This window comes from Alligator sinensis, unplaced genomic scaffold (assembly GCF_000455745.1).
Source record: "Alligator sinensis unplaced genomic scaffold, ASM45574v1 scaffold530_1, whole genome shotgun sequence".
Taxonomy (NCBI): Eukaryota; Metazoa; Chordata; order Crocodylia; family Alligatoridae; genus Alligator; species Alligator sinensis.
Window position 1 is genome coordinate 466,248 of NW_005842673.1, and position 19,213 is coordinate 485,460.

At 38.5% G+C, this 19,213-nt stretch overlaps 1 protein-coding gene across 1 annotated transcript in view; it reads right to left on the reverse strand.

Annotated features, from left to right (window-relative positions):
• Nucleotides 1-494: 494 nt before the first annotated feature.
• GABRA1 (gamma-aminobutyric acid type A receptor alpha1 subunit) overlaps nucleotides 495-19,213 on the reverse strand; it is a 54,382-nt gene continuing 35,663 nt past the window's right edge. Inside the window, exons 7-9 of the mRNA XM_006033877.1 lie at nucleotides 12,271-12,423; nucleotides 6,021-6,223; nucleotides 495-800 (exon numbers count right to left, since the gene is read on the reverse strand). Of these exons, the coding sequence (XP_006033939.1) occupies nucleotides 495-800; nucleotides 6,021-6,223; nucleotides 12,271-12,423 (662 nt within the window). The remainder of the gene's footprint in view (nucleotides 801-6,020; nucleotides 6,224-12,270; nucleotides 12,424-19,213) is intronic.

Genomic DNA, 19,213 nt, shown 5'->3' on the forward strand with positions numbered 1-19,213 from the left:
GGAATTGAGAAACAAAGAGTAGGACAAATAAGTATCTTCTTGAATTCAACAAAACTGAAACCTTTGTGTCCTTGAAAAGAATATAAAGTAAATAGTGCTCAATAATTGGTAAGTACACTACATCATGTGCAACATGAACATCATAAAGAATATTTTCCCCCCACAATCATTTTGCATAAAAATATCTTTCACATACATATACAATATCTTTGTTGGGACATTCAGTAATATGCTATCTACAAATAGTTTAGAATTGTTTTCATTACTAGAACTTTAACTTTCTCTTTTTCAGAATCAAGGTTCCAAGGATACAGCCTTAGCATGGAGGGTTTCTTTCTTATTTTTAAAATATATATATATATATTTACCTTTTTTTAAATAAGTATCCTTCATTTTCTTTAAGACAGAGGCAATGAAGCAAATGGGAATTACTGTGTGTCAAAAACTGAAGCAATTCCCAGTGCAAAAGAATAAAACTACATGAATTAATGGGGTTATTGATGAGGAGTCGGGGCTAGCTGGGGCTCCCTGTTTAAATAAGTGGCCCAGTAGACTAAATTAAAGATACCAAAGAGCAATGGGAAAGCTATTCTTGATAGTCGATCAATTTTGCTGACACTGTTAAAAGTTTTCTTCGGTTCTGCAGGTTTTGTTTCTGGTTTAATTTCTTTGGGCTCTATTGTTGCGCTTTTAGCAATGGTAGCCAGTCCAGGGTCCCTTGCAATGTTAGGGGTATAACTTGTTGCTGCTGCTGTATATGTGTTGTTTTTCTTAATGAGAGGATCCTTCCCTTTCTTTGGCTAGGGGAAGAGAAGCATAGATGTTATTCTTGGTAAAAACACAACAACACATTATCACATAGGGGTATTCCTATGCATATTAATTGTGTAACAAATTGGGGCAAAACAGAAATTAGAGTGTATATATGTGACTTAGGTAAATCAATCAGTTCAAGAACAAGATATAGCCACTCATTTAATTGCTTTTTCCATTTAGGAAAAGCTCTTATATTGATAGCAAGGCTCATCAGTGTACCGTCTCATATTTAATACAGTATCAAGAACAGCAGACCAAACCAGCATAATGTTGGTATTCTAAAAAGCTGTACCTTTTGCCCAGAGCAAAGGATGCCACAAACACTGCTAACTTTAGCATTCAGCTATCAAGACAAACATTTTATGATATTTTCTCACAAGTCAAACTCAGAAATATCATTTGTGACACAAAGACTGCTGAGTACAGGCATTCAAAAAGCTCAAGGCAGAATCAATCCAATCTACGCCACTTTCTCTAAAACGAGTAGATTACATTGGAAATGAACAGAACATATGTTCACTCCTCAGTGGGGGAAGGCAGGCAGATGCCTGCACTGACCAAAGCCAAAAGGCAGGGGGGTGGTCTCACACACATCCCAGTATACCGCATATTGCTGAGGGCAGCTGAGCCCACCCAAAGAGGGGTCATCCCTGATTGGCTGCCAGACACATGCTGCCTAACCCCTGCTGTCAGCCAGGGGCAGCACGGGGAGACAACCAAGAATCTCCCCCTCCCCCCTGCAGCCTGGCTCTCCAACTTCCTGGCTGAATCACTGCCACTATGTCTCACAGCCGCAAGTCACTGCCTCTCACTGGCAGGCAAGTGGGGGAACAAAGTCCCTGACCCCAGTCCCAGACCCCCCCTGCCCTCCAAGCTGGGGTCTGCACAGCTGGGGCAGGCCCACATAGACAGGGCTTTCCCCACTGCTTGGCTGCCCAACTCATTGGCAGCTGGGCAGTGAATGTCCCCTCCCCTCAGCTGTGCAGGCCTCAGCTAGGGGTGGGATAAGGTGAGGGTGGGGGGCTCTGTTTCCCCCCTCATCTACCCCTTACCCTGCTGGTGAGAGGCAGTGGCTCAAGACGGAGGGGGGGGGGGAGCAGGGCTGTGCAGCACAAGTTTGTTACCTCGGTTTTGTGACAGCCTGTGGGTGGGCCCAGCTCAGCGCCCTGCAAGCGGGGATTGTCAGGGGAGCTACAAAGCATCCTGGGATGGTGGGGGCATACAACCTGAGTCAGGAGGTGATCTGGAACAGAAGTTAGACTGATCTAGGCTGAAAAGATTAAATCTGATACTTTATCCATTCAGGTCAATCTCAACTCAATGGTTCTGCCATTTTTAAACCAGTCTATGTGCACTGAACATCTGGTCTGTTACAAGATTAGACAGGTTTCCAATCACTCATACCAGTTTATGTATAATGTCTGTACATAGCTGAAGAGAGAACTTATTTAAAACAAATACAGCATATGGCCTACATACATCCCTACTCAGAAAAGTACTTTGGACTTATGCATGTGTTTAAGTGCTTTGGTGGATTATAGACTTGAAGGGTGGGTCCCCACATGCAAAGGTAAATGTTTGCCCTGGCACAAATAGCAATGGCACACATTTGTGCTGTTGCTTTGTGGCCCAGGGGTTCTGGGAGCCTCCTGGAGCAGGCAGCACTGATATGGCTACACAGAGGTGGTCAGTAGCATAGCTCTGGATGGCCAGGCTCTGTTTCTGGTGGCACACCCTGCTGTCACATGGTCTTTGCCACTTGTTTGTTTTTTTTAATGGGTTTTTTTTTAATACTGGGATCGCCTTGTCTCAGTTTTTGGTGCCATGCTGCTTATTAGCAGCACAGTTAACAGGTGCACATGAACCACGTGAGATTTGTAGCACCTCACACAGCTTTGAGGTGCCATGAACCACATGCGTGTGCTTTTCTGGACACACCCAAGGTTTCAGTTGAGACAATACCCCTTGAATATCTGAGTTGCAGTAGTTGAAGTTTCATTCAGAATACGCGAGCTACATACTCGTGAATTTTTTATCTTTGTTTTAAGTATCCCTATATCTTGCTGAAATTTACTGACCATGTTACAATTCAGTTATTTTTTAAATGTTCATAGCTCAGCAGAATCCTTAGTTTTTAATACTTTATGCCTCTTAAAGTCATTTTAACTGTCTTTAATTTATTTGGCATATGGCAATCCCAGTTAGCATAAGCATTTTCTAGTGGGCAGGCCTACTCTGCATAAGGATAAAGCATGAGAATAAGTGAGGGAAAAAAAAAGGTGTGCCAGAAGAACCATGATTTAGTCTCAATATCAACTATGACAGATCATTTTGGGATTGAGGTATTATACAGACTAGCAATCAGTTTAGCTGCAGCCAGAGGGAGGATTTGTCAGGAAACCACTGGGTGAATGGGGGACAGCTGCAGGGAACACAAAAGCCCGGAGAACCAGGACAACCCCAGACTAAATAAACAGGAAGGTTTGAAGTGATATGTTTCCCTTATTCAGAAAATGATAGAACCGAAGCCTAAAAAGGGGGAGGGAGGAACCTAAACTAGACTCTTTGTGGCACATCCCTTGGCTGTAAGGATAAACTAGGAGTTTGCAACAATTTATATGCCTGAAGCTGAGGAAAGGCTTCACATCCCCATCAGCAGAAGTAAACTATTTCTGCCTAAAAGATGAAATAATCATCTGAGATCCTTATGTAAAAACTAATCTAAACATAAGCAGAGATAGAGGAATCTTTGCATTTATCTGTCCATAATCACCTGGAACTTTTACTTTTCAAAATGTATTTAGGACCCCCTTTTCACTTGTAAATCTGTGTAACTTGCTTGCTCAGGGCAGATCCAGGCCTGTTTTCTTCTTATTCTAGTAAGGAACTATAAGCCCAACTGAATGAATACCCATGTCAAGGAAGCCTCATAGGAGAGAGAGCCATTTTGGAGTCTTATTAAAATACTATGCAGGATCTGAGCTTGGCAAAGGCCTAAATGCAATCAGGATCTTAATAATTTATGTCAAATTGAAGTTTATGAAAAAGTAATATGACAGCTAATCAGAGCCCTGCATTTTATTCAGTTGTAAAATTCTGCTCACTTTTTCCTCACTGGAAATTCTTAGTTATTCCCCAGCAATTAATTCAGTCTATGGGAAATAATTGTTATGCATTCTATCACAGAATACACAAGGATCCATACCTTACCAAGCTTATGCCTATACATAAAATAGTAATGTTTCAAATGATTCTTGAATGTTGTGGTTTGGGGGGATTGTATAATTATAAATGAGCACCCACATCAAATAAATGTTTGATCATAAGTAAGTAAAATGTGTACAAAAATATTGGACAAAAAGGATTAGGCAGATTTAAAAATATAAATACATGTTGTATTCTACTTTAAATGGATTTGAAACTACTCTTAAAATAAGCTATAGCAAGGTTATATGAATAAGTAGAATAGAACAAATCATTTGGAATGGAAAGTTCAGCCATTATTTAATTTAATTTAAGATATTCCTTTAGCAAAGAGCTTTGCAAATTATAAACCTAAAATCAATGTTAATTCCTTGTTTTTGCTTACCAGGATACTCTGGAAGTCTCTCTCAGACAAACCCTATATAAATTAATCTACCTGTTTCTACTACACCCGGAAAAATGAAAGTGTGTGAGAGAGAGAGAGAGAGAGAGAGAGAGGCTGTTATTTCTTTTTCTTTCTTTTTTTAAATAACTGGAATATGCCATGATGGGATCTATATACATACAAGAAAAGAGATGGCTAGAAAGAGGGATGAGAGGTGACATGTCTCATAGATTAGCCCTATTCAGGATTAGTTCTGCTTTAGGATTTCCTGGTATCCTTCTCCCCCTTCAGCCAGTTCTGGCATGGCTTCTAGAGGGGCAAGCTTCTGGATTCGAGATCCTGGTTCTTCCTTGTCCCTGGCTCCCATGGCTTTCTGTAGCAACCCTACCCCAAAGAGGTCCTTTTTTGCTTAGCTTCTGAAAAGGAGGGCAGGAGTTGCCTCTCCCAAGGGTGGGCTCACAGTGCCAACATCCCCAAAAGCATAGTAAACAGCTCCATTATAAACAGTCGTTGATGTGCCACCATAGTTCCCCGCATCAACCCTAAGTCAGCTTTCTCCTCCCAGCTCCCTCAGACCCCTTTTTGGTCCTCTTCTCAGACACAAGTTGCCACATAAGCAAAAAATATAACAAATTATAGTAGTTAACCCAGGGACTAACCCTTGCCCAATATAACGAAACATGTTATTGGAAACCAGTGGTGCTTTACTCCAGGGCCTGCTGCCAGGCCTAGACCACTATCTTCTCTTCAGGTGAAAAGGGCATCTAGATGTCCTACTATGAAACTACCTACTGCAGAAAAGGTATCTGACCCCTGACAAGAGCTTTAGGCTAGAACTCGGCCCATTTAGCCTCTGTCTCCATAAAGCAAACCACAACACTTTCTATTCTATAAACACAGTCTATAAAATTACCATATTTTAAAGCCAATCACTCTCTTTTTTTAATTCTTTACCTCCCTGAGGCACTGTGTAAACACTCACGCTTCTCCTTGCTTGCACAATATGAAAGCCATTGCCTTCATATTACAAATTTGTGTTTATTTTCCCTCAATTCAGATACAACTTATCAAATGTCAATGACTAAATGCTAAAAGAAATTTTTATCTACTGGAGAGTTTTTAGATAAGATTTTTATCTAAATCTTAAATCATTACTATCATTAAATCACTCTTTTCAGAAACTAGCAAAGACTGTGTAATGCATATGTATTTGGAAATAAAACCCATGTATTAGCATACACAATGCAGAGGCTCACATGGACTGCTCATAAGTTATTTCTTCTTACTGTCCCCCTCCCCCAACTCCCATTTCAAACACAGTTACCCATACTTTCCACATAAGACATGAGAAAGGGACTTAATCCCTTAGCTATTTAGTGCTGTTCAGGCTGACAGTGTTTTAAAAATGAAAATTTAACTAGTTTCCATACTATTTATAAAGAGCAAGTAGCCTCATGCCATTGTTGACTGAAGATCTCATATAGTGAGTGCAATTTAGGAACTTCCTCTCCTTTTATATAACACTGAAAAATTAGCAGACTTAATGCTACATAAATATCACATGTTTTCACAAAAAGACACGCTGTCTATTAGTAGTAGCATCTATTAACCTTACCTTTTCAGGAACAACACTTTTGCCATCCCATGCATAACCTCTCTTTGTGAAGTAGTTCACTGTTGCAAATTCAATGAGGGCTGAAAACACAAATGCATAGCACACTGCTATAAACCAATCCATAGCAGTGGCATAGGCTACCTTTGGAAGGGAATTCCTTGCGCTGATACTCAAGGTTGTCATTGTCAGGACAGTTGTCACTCCTGTAAGATAAACATTTTAGAGACTTTGTTTAGGTAAGTGGGAGTATTTTTTTTCTTTAATTTTTCAACATGCCCAATACCATAGAAAACCCTAATGGTTTGTGCTTCTGCTATTATAAATGTATAGGAGTAACAAGCCACTGGTTCTGTTGTGGCAGTAGGAACCTTGAAGATCATCGTTTTTCATGAAGCCATTAGAATCAGATTTTGGCATGTAACTGTCAAATTCAAGTGAAATTTATTCTTGAGAAAATACTGCTACTCCCACAAGTCTAGTGAGTGGAAAACCAAGAAGTGCTTACTGGCATTAGCCATAATAAAACAGCTGTTGGTTACTTATCACTGAACCACTACAAATTCAGAAGAATAACAGCAGAAAGAAAACAATATGTTTGGGTTGGTAGAGAGATAGAGATGTCCAGCCAGGCTACTGAGATTTCCTTTTTTTTTTTTAAATCTAAACCATCTATAGTATTATTAGATACCTAATAACATATTTGAGACATTTGTGTTTCACACATTTAAAAATTACACTTAATAGACTAGAGGTCATTTGCCTACTCAAGTGCCCTGCTTCTGATTTCTATAGTGAAACAATGTTTCAGATTAAGACATGAAACAAAACAGTTCCAGCTAAATTCCTCTATGACTCACTGCTAATCAGTGTCTCTCAGCATGAAAGCTGACTTTTTTGTAGACTGTAAACAAATTCAGTTGTTAAGTTAAAATCTCAGTTTTCTTAATTTTATATCAGATGTATTAATCATTTCACCAACAGAATTGAAACTGTAACTCTTTATTGTGGTCTGGTAGCCTCCTGGGGTTTATGAATTGACATACTTTCCTCTTCTAATAGAAGAATTGTGAGGGGATGAGGGGGGTGACTAAATCCAGTAGATGCAGCTGCAGAAACAAGCAAAGCAGGGACTGCTGAGCCAGCAAAATGGACAAGCACTGTGCAGACAAGGACGGTAAATAGTCTTGGGCACAGGGGTATAGCTGGTGGCTCCCCTCATTACACTTTGAGGAACAGCTAGGAGGAGTCAGCCAAAGACTGCAACTCCTAAGTACAGTTGTGGAAGCAGCCCAAACAGGGACTATAAGGCATTCAGAGAACTATAACCTTGACTGATCTTTCTCTGTCATGCTGATGGGACATTTTCCCTAACCATTTACCCATAGCCTCTTTACCTCAGCTATCCTATTTAGCTTCTCTTTGACCTTCTACTCTACCCTGTCCTTCTTAGCCCCATCTATTCCTTATGGTCTCTTTTAGCTTTCCCTATGTAAATAAACATCCTTCACCCAGAATGATGCTAATAATAATAGTAAAAATTGTTCTGGAATATTTCCTGCCATTGCATTTGCTGCTACACACATCTTATGTGTATAGCTCAACCACCCCTTGTCTTTTTCAGTGTAGATTGTAAAAACTTCAGGCAGGGCAGGGGAAATACCACTGTGTGTTTTATAGTGCCAAGTACAATAGGGAAATCATGCTTGGTTGACCCTTAAACACAGCTATAATAACAGGAATGTTAATATTACTAATAATACTAATAACAACCTCTGTTCCCATCTAGCAATTTTAAGTTGTATTGAGAGTTGCAAGTTATTTTTTCTTCCTGCAAATTACTTTCTTTTATGCAACAAAATAAAGATAAAGCCACATGCAAAGTTTAGGTAGTTTTCCACTGGATATTTTCCACTCTAAGGTTGCTACAGTGCCATAAGATATTTTTCATAAAGCTGAAGAAGTACAGTAATCATTCTTAATGCTAACTAATATGTTCATTGCTAATGGACTGACAGGCATAAGCAAAACAGAGGTTCATCCTAAAATATGCTATGCTGCATGTTGTAATACATTTACATTTATATGAGCTGTTGTTTTGTTCAGGTTTCAGACCACCATGGGTTCCTGGCAACAGGAAAGAGGTTAGATAAGAAGCATGGTAATGTAATATGCATTTCTAGTAGCAGAGCCTCATAGCTGCTGATGAACATTTTTCCTTAATGAGCCATGGAGCTTCCAATGAAGGTAGGAGGATTGTATTTATATCACATCGCTTACAGATTTTTGAAAGTGCAAACTAGACATTTATATTGAATCACATGTTCACAAGTAACCTTGACAACTACAATGTCATGTATTAAATCTCTGCTGCAGTTTATTCCACTGTACTGAATGCTAGGAAGAATATTTAGTGGTTTGAAAAAGGTTGCTAACAAACAATACAGACGTAAGTGTGGGGACACACACACACACACATACACACACACACACTAGTGACAATATCTTGAATATTGGTGCCTATTGGGGATGCGGTTTCTATTCCCTAAGGGAAAACCTAGGCTTTTCTTCCACTTACCACTAATGAGCTTTGCTGCCATTATGTAGTAAATCCTCTTTTGCTGCAATTTGTGTTGTTTTGTAAGGGTAGAAGTAGGCTATACATATATAAACTATGCTGCTTCTATATGGTTGCATGGACGTCAGTGTTCACTTGAAAAATTTTGATACTTATCTTTTTTTCAATGTCTTTAGAAAAGTCAAAAAATCAAAAAGTAATTTTACACTCAATATAAACATGCTGCATTTACATGTTCCCACACTTGCAAAAGGAATTTTCAATTGGTCAGTTGCAGCTGGAGCAACATGAAAGGGACTGGATTATATTGGCAGAAATCTCACCTCACGTTTTTCCTAATCAAGACTTTATTCTGAGGGGGGTTTCTTAATTTTGTACATGAATTGAGTTAAAAGTTCCAAGGCATGTTCTAGTTAGTGTGTGTGCGTGTGTGTGTGTGTGTGTGTCAGTGTGCCCCCACACCAAGTGCATCACATGCCCAGAAGAGACATCACATTAGTTGGATCTGGCTTGTCCAACATCTGTATAAGTCAGACACTTCAGTGGGGCTTTATGGTGCTTTGGAGGCTTTTTTGGTGCTTTTTTTTTGGTTGAACTAATGTCTGCTTCTTTTGGTAAATTGCTGTTTTGGGGCTTTTTTCTTCATGTCTTCTGTCAGTGCCACCAGAGGCTAAAAGCAAGTATAAATTGTATCAGTTTAGAGTTTCTTAGATTCACTTCTAAGATTGTAATGTAGGCACTAAAACTTTGGTCACTGATTTCAATAGGAGCATTGGACCTTAAAGATGTGATGTTTTCAAAGACTCTACAAATCGAGATCAACCTTAAGACTGGAAATCTTAAAGGGGAAAGGAGATAATAGGTCAGATAGGATAGCATTCAGTTTGCAAAAGCAAAACTGCTAGCTCAAAATCAGACCAAACTAGATCAGTTAAAAGGTCCATCTTGTAAATAGAAGATCCTGGCATTGAATTATAGTGGTGTCTGAGGGACTGAGCTGTGTGCTTCTTTGACATGCTCTGCATGCCTTTGTTTATTTACGTTACAGATTAGGAAGAAATTTGAAACCACCAGGGAGGTTAGCACTGAAAAGAATTACTTAAAGAGGTTGTAGAATGTTTCGTCATTGGAAAATGCCAACTAGGTTAAATTTCTTTGGGATAGTTTAGGTGGGGATGATCCTGACTTAAACAAGGTGTTGTACTTCATGCCCTCTTAAGACTTCTTCCAGCCTCATTTTTCTGTGATTCTAGTTAAATGACTTAACTATATACAACATAAGAACATAAAAATTGCCATTTATTGGGTCAGACCATTGGTACATCTTGCCCAGCATCCTGTGTCACACAGTGGCAGACAGCGGATGCTTAAAAGGACAGTGAACTGGGTATGACAAAGGCTTTTTTTCTGGAGCGCAGTCTGGAGCACAAGTCTGCTGGAGCACAGTAATTACCACATCCCAGGAGACTTGATTAATCGTGTCTGCTCCGACAGCCTGTAATTACAGATTGGAGAAGCCTCACTGCATAAGTGTAGGTGCCCCTAATTCCCATGTTCAATAGCTATTGATGCTCCTTTTTCCAAGAATTTATCCAGTCCTTCTTTGAATCTTCACTGTCAACTTCCACAACATCTGGTGGCAATGAGTTCCACATTTTCATTACACGCTGTTTGAAAAAAGAACTCCCTTTTGTTCAATTTACTTCTAATTTCATTTTGTAACACCTAGTTCTTGTGTTGTGTGAGAGAGTAAATAATAAATCCCTATTTCCTTTCTCTTCCCAATTTAGTATTTTCTAAACCCTTATCATGTCTCCTCTCAAGTGTCTCCTTTCTGAACTGAGTAGGCCTAGCCTCTTTAGTCTCTTCTCATATGGAAGCCCCTCCATACCACTTATCATCTTTGTTGCCCTTCTCTGTACCTTCTCCAGTCTTCTATATCTTTTTTGAAGTAAGGGCACCAGAACTGGGCACAGTATTCATGGTGTGGGCACACCATTGATTTATAAAGGGGCATGATGATTCTTTCCATTTTGTTTACTATTCCACTCTTACTAGTTCCTAACGTTTTGTTTGCCATTTTGATGACAGCTGAGCACTGAGCAGATGTTTTTAGAGAACTGGCTACAATGACACCCAGATCTCTAGCCTGTGTGGTAACAGCTGATGTAGAACCCATCATAGTGTCCGTATAGTTCAGGCTATTTTTGCCCAGGTACATCACTGTACACTTACCTACATTGAATTGTATCTGCCACTTATTTGCCAATTCACTCCATAGTGCCAGATCTTTCTGTAGTTCCTCACAGTCTGCCTTAGTCTTTACCACTTTGAATAATTTTGTGTCATGGGCAGATTTGGCCACCTTGCTGCTCACCCCCTTTTCCAGATATTTTATGAATATTTGAAACAGCACTTGTCCCAACACAGATCCCTGGGGACCCTACTGTTTTCTACTTTCCACCCTGAAAACTTCCCATTTATACTCACTCTTTGCTTTCTATCTTTGAACTAATTTCTGATCCATGAGTGAATGTATCCTGTAATCCCATGATTACGTAACTTAGTTAAGAGCCTCTGATGGAAGACTTTGTCAAAGGCTTTCTGGAAGTTCAAATATACTATGTCAGCTGGATTACCCTGATCCACCTCCTTATTGATACCCTAAAACAACTCTAGTAGATTGACGAGGCATGATTTACCTCTAACAAAGCCATGTTGATTCCTCTTCATCAAGTTGTGTTCATCCATGTGCTGAAAAATTCTTTTTTTTATTATTGTTTCTACATGTTTTCCGGGAGAGGAAAATATGGTCACTTTCCTGTAGTTCACTACATACCCTCTAAAACTTTTTTAAAATATGGGAGTTACACTAGCAACCTCCCAATCCTCTGGTACTGATTTTAGTCTTATGTTGCATACTACAGTTAGAAGTTCAGCAATTTCCAATCTGAACTCCTTCAGGGCCCTACGGTGAAGGCCCTCATGTCTTTGTGATTTGCTACTGTTTAGTTTATCAGTTTCCTCTATGACCTCATCTACTGAAACCTCAATTTGGGTCAGCTCCACTGACTTGTCCCTAGAGAGGAGTGAATCCGGTGACAGAATTTCCATAATATCTTCCAATGTGAGGACAGAAGCAAAGCATGCATTTAATTTCTCACCAGTGGCCCTGTCATCCTTTGGTGCCTTTTTTATAGCCTGATCATCCAAAGGCACAACTGACTCCCTCGCAAGTCTTCTGCTTCTTATATAATTAAAGAACTTCTTTGGAAAATCTCAACCAAAATCTGCTTCAGCCATTTTATTCAATGTCAATACAAATTCTCTCCTACTCTGACACTTTAACATTGCAACTTTACTTGACTATTATATAAGCCAACCCCTCTTGTATGTTCCTTTACATTTTTACACAAGTAGAAATGGTCTGAGATTCTTTAGGTTTAAAACCAGTTTAGGATTCTGTTATTCTGTTCCTTCTTTTATTGTTTCAGCCATCAATTAAATAGATTAGACTTTAAAAATAATCTGTTGAGACAACTTCAAAATGAAACATATTTGTCATATCTTTGTATACTTCCAGTCCTGTTCTCCAGTGACACATGAGACTTGCCATGAGTGTGTCTCCATATTTTACTCATCTGGATCTGGACAAAGTTTGTATATTTTACTTACCAAATACAGTTCTTGCTGGAACAGATTCTCTGTTAAGCCAGAAGGAGACCTGGGACAAAATCACTGTCATGATGCATGGTAGATAAGTCTGAATGACAAAATAACCAATCTTTCTCTTTAAATGGAAGTGGGTAGTCATAACAACATATTCTCCTGAAAAACAGTGAAAATAAGAGACTATGAGACTTTTTCCCAAACATGCAGATCAAAATCTGTTTTCAAATTTTTGCATCGGTAATGTTTTCTATTATCATTCCTATCTGACATAATTTTTTTTAAATTAGGAATATCCAGGCCTGCAGAAAATTTTGAATAAAGACTATTTAAAAGTTCAAAAAATGTAAAGTCGCATAGGAGAAGAATAACTAAATTTGTGGCCTTTCATCTCAAATCCAACTGAACTGGGTATTGAAAAAAGATAATATTGACTGATGTACTTTGTGAAGGTGTGATCTCAGCCAAGTTGCTGCATAAACTGGAAAACCATCATAACTGACACCTCCATAGATTACTTTCAAAGCTTATATAGGGGCAGATATTAAAAAGTTGTTCCTTCAGACTGAGATAGTTACATTTTCATTGCTAATACTTGTATTATGCCAGTTCTGAAGGCTAAGCATTTCAGAACTATTAATTTAGTACCTTACTATAATGGTGCTCTCCAGTAAAATAAATGTTTGTTGAAAAGTATAGAAGTCTGTCCCTAACATTTGCTTTTTTGATGTTACAGAGAGAGAAAGAATCAGCATTCCTGTGAGGTTGTTTACTATTCAAAGAGCTTTAGGCATTTATATTATTCAATATACATCTGCAATCAGAATACAGAAAAAAACCTCATTTTCACTCTGCTGTTTACAAACATTTTGAAAAACAATATTCGCAAAAGATTGGAAAAACTATTAATGTGACATTATATTTAATGTGGATTGATTTGCGATACAATAGGCATTAGTTTAGAAAAGTAGCAGGTGGATGTGAAACTGAATGAAAATCTCTGGCTAAATTAGAGAAGACACATGAAATTAAATTACTATGATTTTCGTTTTAAAATATAGACAACTGGCAACAGAGAATTGTACTGGTAAAGAAAAATCCTAAATTGGATTGAAAAACTATGTCTAGACATTGACTGCTTATGCTCCAAGCATGTCAAATGCCCTTTTCTCTAATTCACAGGCTAGAAGAACATTTATTCGAACCTTCATGCTCAACAGATAACCCTGAGGGAAGCTTATAATAAGATGTGGAAATATTCAGGATACATTCCAATAGAAAATATATAAAGTAAAAAAAGACAGTGGTGGCAGGGGGTGGTGATGGGGTGACCAATTATGAGTGGAGAGATGTGGTATTCTTTCATTGAAATGTATGGCAGCAGTCACTACGTCTATTGACAACTGTCAGTTGAAATTAAAAGCAATTCCTTTATAATTCCATGATTTTGAATGGTTTATAATTCAATCACCTGCTTGCCAGAGGGTGAAACTTCAAATAACACTTAAACAATCTTATTTTTATCCAAAAAAAAAAATCTGTTTGACCAGATTAAGTCTCTGATTCACAAAATCCTTTAAACATATGTTCCAATCTAAGCATTTGCTTAAATCCTCCTGACATCAAAGATATAGCATATTGGTTCATACCACACTGGCTCATGCACTGTTCATACTTTTAAAAACTATTTTAGCATGCTTCACAAAATATTGCTTAGAATTTTTGCAATTATGTTGATAAATAATGTCTATTTTATATGTCAACTACTTTTCATTATACTTATTACATGAGAGCTAAACTAATTTAATCATCCTATTTCATGAGGACATTAAATTATGTCTTTTTCTAAATGGCTACAGAACTCATACGTGTTATTCAGATATATCTGAAGAGACTTCAATATCTAAACACCTCTGAACTCTAAGACCATTCGTGCCTGATTGAGAACATTTCAGCTGGCTGTTGTTGTCAGTATGGACTATATCAAAATCTTAGTTTCAAACATCTCCAAATAGGAGAAAAGATCTAATTCAGATCCAAAGATACACTTCATTTCTCAGGTCTATTTCTAGTAATTAATAGCTAAATATTCTTCTAGTATAAATCCACATAGTTCTTCGGTGAAACTTGATGGATGGTCAATAAAAGCTACTTCAGAGCTACTACCCTATTCTCTGGGCTCATTTTTTCAATAAATACAAGGTATCAAAATGTTATATAAAACAAGAATGCTTTGCAATCCCAAGGGACAAGAAAGGAACAGATTTTTAATTAGAATTTTTCATTTTCTGTTATAGGTGGAAATCAGCCTTTTCCTGGCCTTTAAATAACAATATTTTAGGTTTAATATTTGTGCAAGGTAACCCACTAGGAAAAAATGTTATCTGGAAACCTGTCCTCTCAGCAGATGCACAGAGCATAAAGAAATAAGAATATAACATTTAGTGAGTACAATTACTGCTGATTTTTCCCTGCAAAACAATATTTTCAAGGTGGAAAAATAATTTCCATATAAATGGAAACTCATGGGTGTCCTTTAAGCATTTCTTTCTCTTTTTAGGAAACCTTGCAGAAAAGGGGCATTTTAAAGGAACTTTAACAGTTGTTGAGGAATGACAGTAGTTCTACATAAAACTTAAAAATGAAAAATGTTCAAGTGACTCTTCTTCTGATTAAACATGGTACTGGTAGCAGTAGTAATAATTATTTATATGTAACATTTGCCAAGCCAATCTTGTAGTGACTGCTCCATGCAAGACAAATGATAACGATTAGGGCTGATTCCTCCCTGGCCATTACAGAATAGTCATAATATGTATGGGACATGTTGTTTTTTAAAGTGGTGACCTCAGCAAACCAGGTTCCATGAACAGTTTGGAAGTTACCACTATCTTTTTTTAAAAATCTGGATACAGTTATGCCTACCAGTTAAGGGAAAAAGATTAAAAAAGCCTTTGATCTGGTATCCCATGATCACTTCTTGGCAAAACTGGCCAGCTGTGGCCTTGGATCCATCACGATCCGCTGGCTGGGGAATTGGCAAAACCGTTTCAGGCTGGACATAAGGAAGAATTTCTTCACTGTCCGAGCCCCCAAGGTCTGGAATAGCCTGCCACTGGAAGTGGTTCTGACACCTACATTGAACGCCTTCAAGAGAAATTTGGATGCTCATCTTGCTGGGATGCTATGACCCCAGCTGACTTCCTGTCCCTTGGGCAGGGGGCTGGACTCGATGATCTTCCAAGGTCCCTTCCAGCCCTAATGTCTGTGAAATCTATGAAATCTATGAAATGGCTTGGTCAAATATATACACACTTTATATTTTTGCTTGTAGTGATACAATTTCTAATAAATTTAGCAATTTCAAGGAAATCATATGATTTCATAGGGTACACACAAGCTTTACATTTCAACTGGTGGAATTACAGTTCCACTGGTTGAAATTACTTTGTAGACAGGCAGTCAGGGGCAGATCCAAGGGAGGTGTAGTGGGGAAGCTGCACCTCCCTTTGTTTCCCCAAACTTTAACAACAGCTACCTGAGAAGGGAAGCTGCATTTCTATTCATAGATTCATAGATTGCAAGACCTCGGGGGATCATCAGGTCCGGCCCCACTGCACCAGGCAGGAAAGACAACTGGGAGTCAGGTGACCCCAGCAAGGTGACCGTTAGTCTCCTCTTGAAGATTTCCAGGGCATGCAATTGCACCACCTCTGGAGGGAACCTATTCCACACTCTAGACACCCTGACTGTGAAGAAGTTTTTCCTAACATTGAGCCTGAAATGGTCTTCCATGAGATTGTGGCCATTACTCCTGGTTTTTCCCAACAGTTGTTTACTGATGTATGCCCCTGATGTAGCTGTAAGCCATTATTAAGTCCACTCTCTTCCTCCTCTTTTTCAGGCTGAAGAGTCCCAGGTCCCTCAGCTTTTCCTCAGATGGCTTGACTTACCACATCCTTGTTGAAGTGCAGTGCCCAGTACTGGATGCAATAAGAGATGTGCATGTAGCTATAATGACTACAGGACTAATGAAACAATATCTTTTTACTACTTTTTCTCTAGTTTGGGCTTTTTAAACTTAATCTAGAAAATAATCTGTATTGGAATAATTTTATCCAATTATAAAGGAATTAATTTCAATGGACAGTTGTCAATTAAACTTTTTTTTTAAATAATTTAGAAAATTAGTGCATATTCCAATAAAGTTATATTTGTTGTTCCCTTTGATCTTAAACTTCATAATGTAGCACTAGGCTCCTAGCATATTTGTAAAGCTTGAAGTTTCTTTTTAACTGGAGAAAAATGTGTGTTGCTTTTTATGTCACACTGTGACATTCTGCACCCTGCCCTTTTCAAAATCCTGCATCTACTTATGCAACCATTCAAAAGACTTAAACCAGTTAAAAAATAGCTGATGTACTAAGAATCTCCACTGTGTCAGACTAGGTCAAAGTCTTCATTAATTGGAGTTCAAGCATTTGAATAAATGCATTCGTACATACTCCTGCTACTCCACGCTCCACACTACATAGCATACTCCTCTTGTTTAGATTTACTATCACAAAAAAACTCTCCAAGATCTTTATTGCTTCAAATGTTCTCACAAACTTTCATGAAAGCCAGCTTTCCTCATTTCTGATACAGAAGCTAGAGATCATTTTCAGTTCCTTTTCCTTTGTGTCAAAACATTCATTTCACATGACTCTAATGGGAAAGCATTTGAATACTTCTCATTAAATGTGCTTTTACACCTTCAAACGAGGATCTATCGAAGGTCAGGGAAATTTGTAAGACACATTTTTGGGGGTTTTCAAGAAGAGATTCTGCAGCAACTCTCCTATTCTCTGCAGCAATAAGCTAATTTTTCAGGAAATATTGGCATTCCCTCAGTTGAATGGGATATGGGAAAACTGATTATTAACCCCTTTTGAGTGGTTTTTGCAGTATTGCTTTCTACAGGACAGATACCAAGCAAAAAAAGTTCCACCGGCTGATCTTTTATGAGACATGACTTTGTGACCAACATATTTATTTCTTTTACAACTATATTTTTTATCCCATATTAATCTAAGTAGATTCTATTTTATGAATAAGATTACAGCCAAGGAGATGACTCAAATGACTTGTTTTTAGAATTTGATAACTGTTGCATTTATTCTTTTGCAATGTTTCTGCATCTATACAATCATGTGTCTTTATTCTAGCAGGTATTCACTGTACAGATATATGTAGAGTTATTTAAGAGCTTGTGTAGGAGGAAGTAGAAAAAAACATGTGGGATGTTGCAAAAAGAAAGAAAGAAACAAGGGCAACTAAAATAAAAATCAGTTTTCTTATGCTTATGCATCAGAATGATGAGTTGTTTTTCATGTACCCTAGATCTGGCTTCAGCATAGTTGTTTAAAGATGTATTATCTTTGTTTCTTAATCAGTTACATGGTATTTCTAGTCCGGGCATTTGATAGTCATAATCTATATCTGTATTAAATACATGGATTAACTATCTTTCCAAGTTTCTGACAAGTTATATACCATCTGATATTCCATGGGTCAGAAAAGATAGAGATTTGGGCCCAAATAGCCTAAATAAGGAAGGGAAAAAAATAAAATTTCTTCCTTCCAAAAGAGAAATCTACATTTGTCATATTAGTCAGTATTGCTGTATTGTAACAAATGCTTATTCAGGCAGAGTAGTTCAAATCACAGGGCACTTTTACACATGCTCCAGGGGTGTAGGGGAGCTGCTCTATTTAAAGTGCCACCATGTCTTGTGTATCAGTGTCCCCATGCTTAAGTTCAATGAGCTTTAGTTCAAGCACCCCCGCTGCCATTTTTAATCATGGAGATGCTGACACATGAGATTCAGGAGGCTGCTGGAGAGCAGTAATTGCCATGCTCACACTGGAATTCCAGCATGTCATGTTCTTTTAAGAAATGATTAAGGTCACAGTGGACATGTCTATACATGCAGTTAATGTGGCTGAATAAACTCTGGTGCAGTTTTTGCTGGAGTTTATTGTTCGCACGCACCACATTTTCATGTGTGCTTGGGACCTCAGCATGCTGAGCCAGGTCAGAGCAGCCCTGGCTGGCAGGGAGCTGTGGGGTCAGCCTTCCAACTGGGGGCTGCTCCAACTCAGCTCAATGTGCTGTGGAGGGGCTGGCTGGGGCATGAGTGTGCTCCAGTGAAGGACTAGCTGTCAGGCAGTCCCCACACAGAAGCATCCTCATGCCTCAGTCACCCTCATCAGTATCTACATGTGTATTGCAGTGGAGTAAATAACTGCCATAGGATAGTACTTGTCTGGCAGTACTACTCTACAGTGGAGTTAATTAGTCTACTCCATTCTAATAGCACTACACATGTACATGGTGATATTTTACCACAGAGCTAATTAGCCAAATCCGCAGTAAAGGTCTCATGTGGATGCACCCAAGTAAGCACTTTCAGTACCTATGGGTTCAAAGCCTAAGGTCTGGATAATTTTCCACTCACTGCACTGAGACCTTTCCTGATTAAAGTAAAATGTGAGTATTTATACCCTATTATATCTACACTAATATCCAAACCTTTTCTGCAGAATGCGGATAAGTTAGTCATTTCTATAACACCATCCTTCCCTTGCAGGACCCTTCAATAAAATCACTGGACAAAAATGTGGGCAAGAGACAGATGTTGGGACCAGGAATGCATCATTCACACTGGGGGATGTGCAGGAAATGGAAGGCTATGGAACTATGGAATACTTTCTTGTGAGAGTTCCCAGGGTGAGACGTGGTGGAATTTTAAACCCCATAACTCATTTTGCTGTTTGAAAAACTGAGGGGTACTAGGACATCTTAGAGAAGACCTGAATACCCAGGATTTCTACAGAAATTATCTCATCTTTATTCCCAAGATCCAAAAAACTGAAGCAGATAGGCTTCTTTCCTTTATGGGAAACAG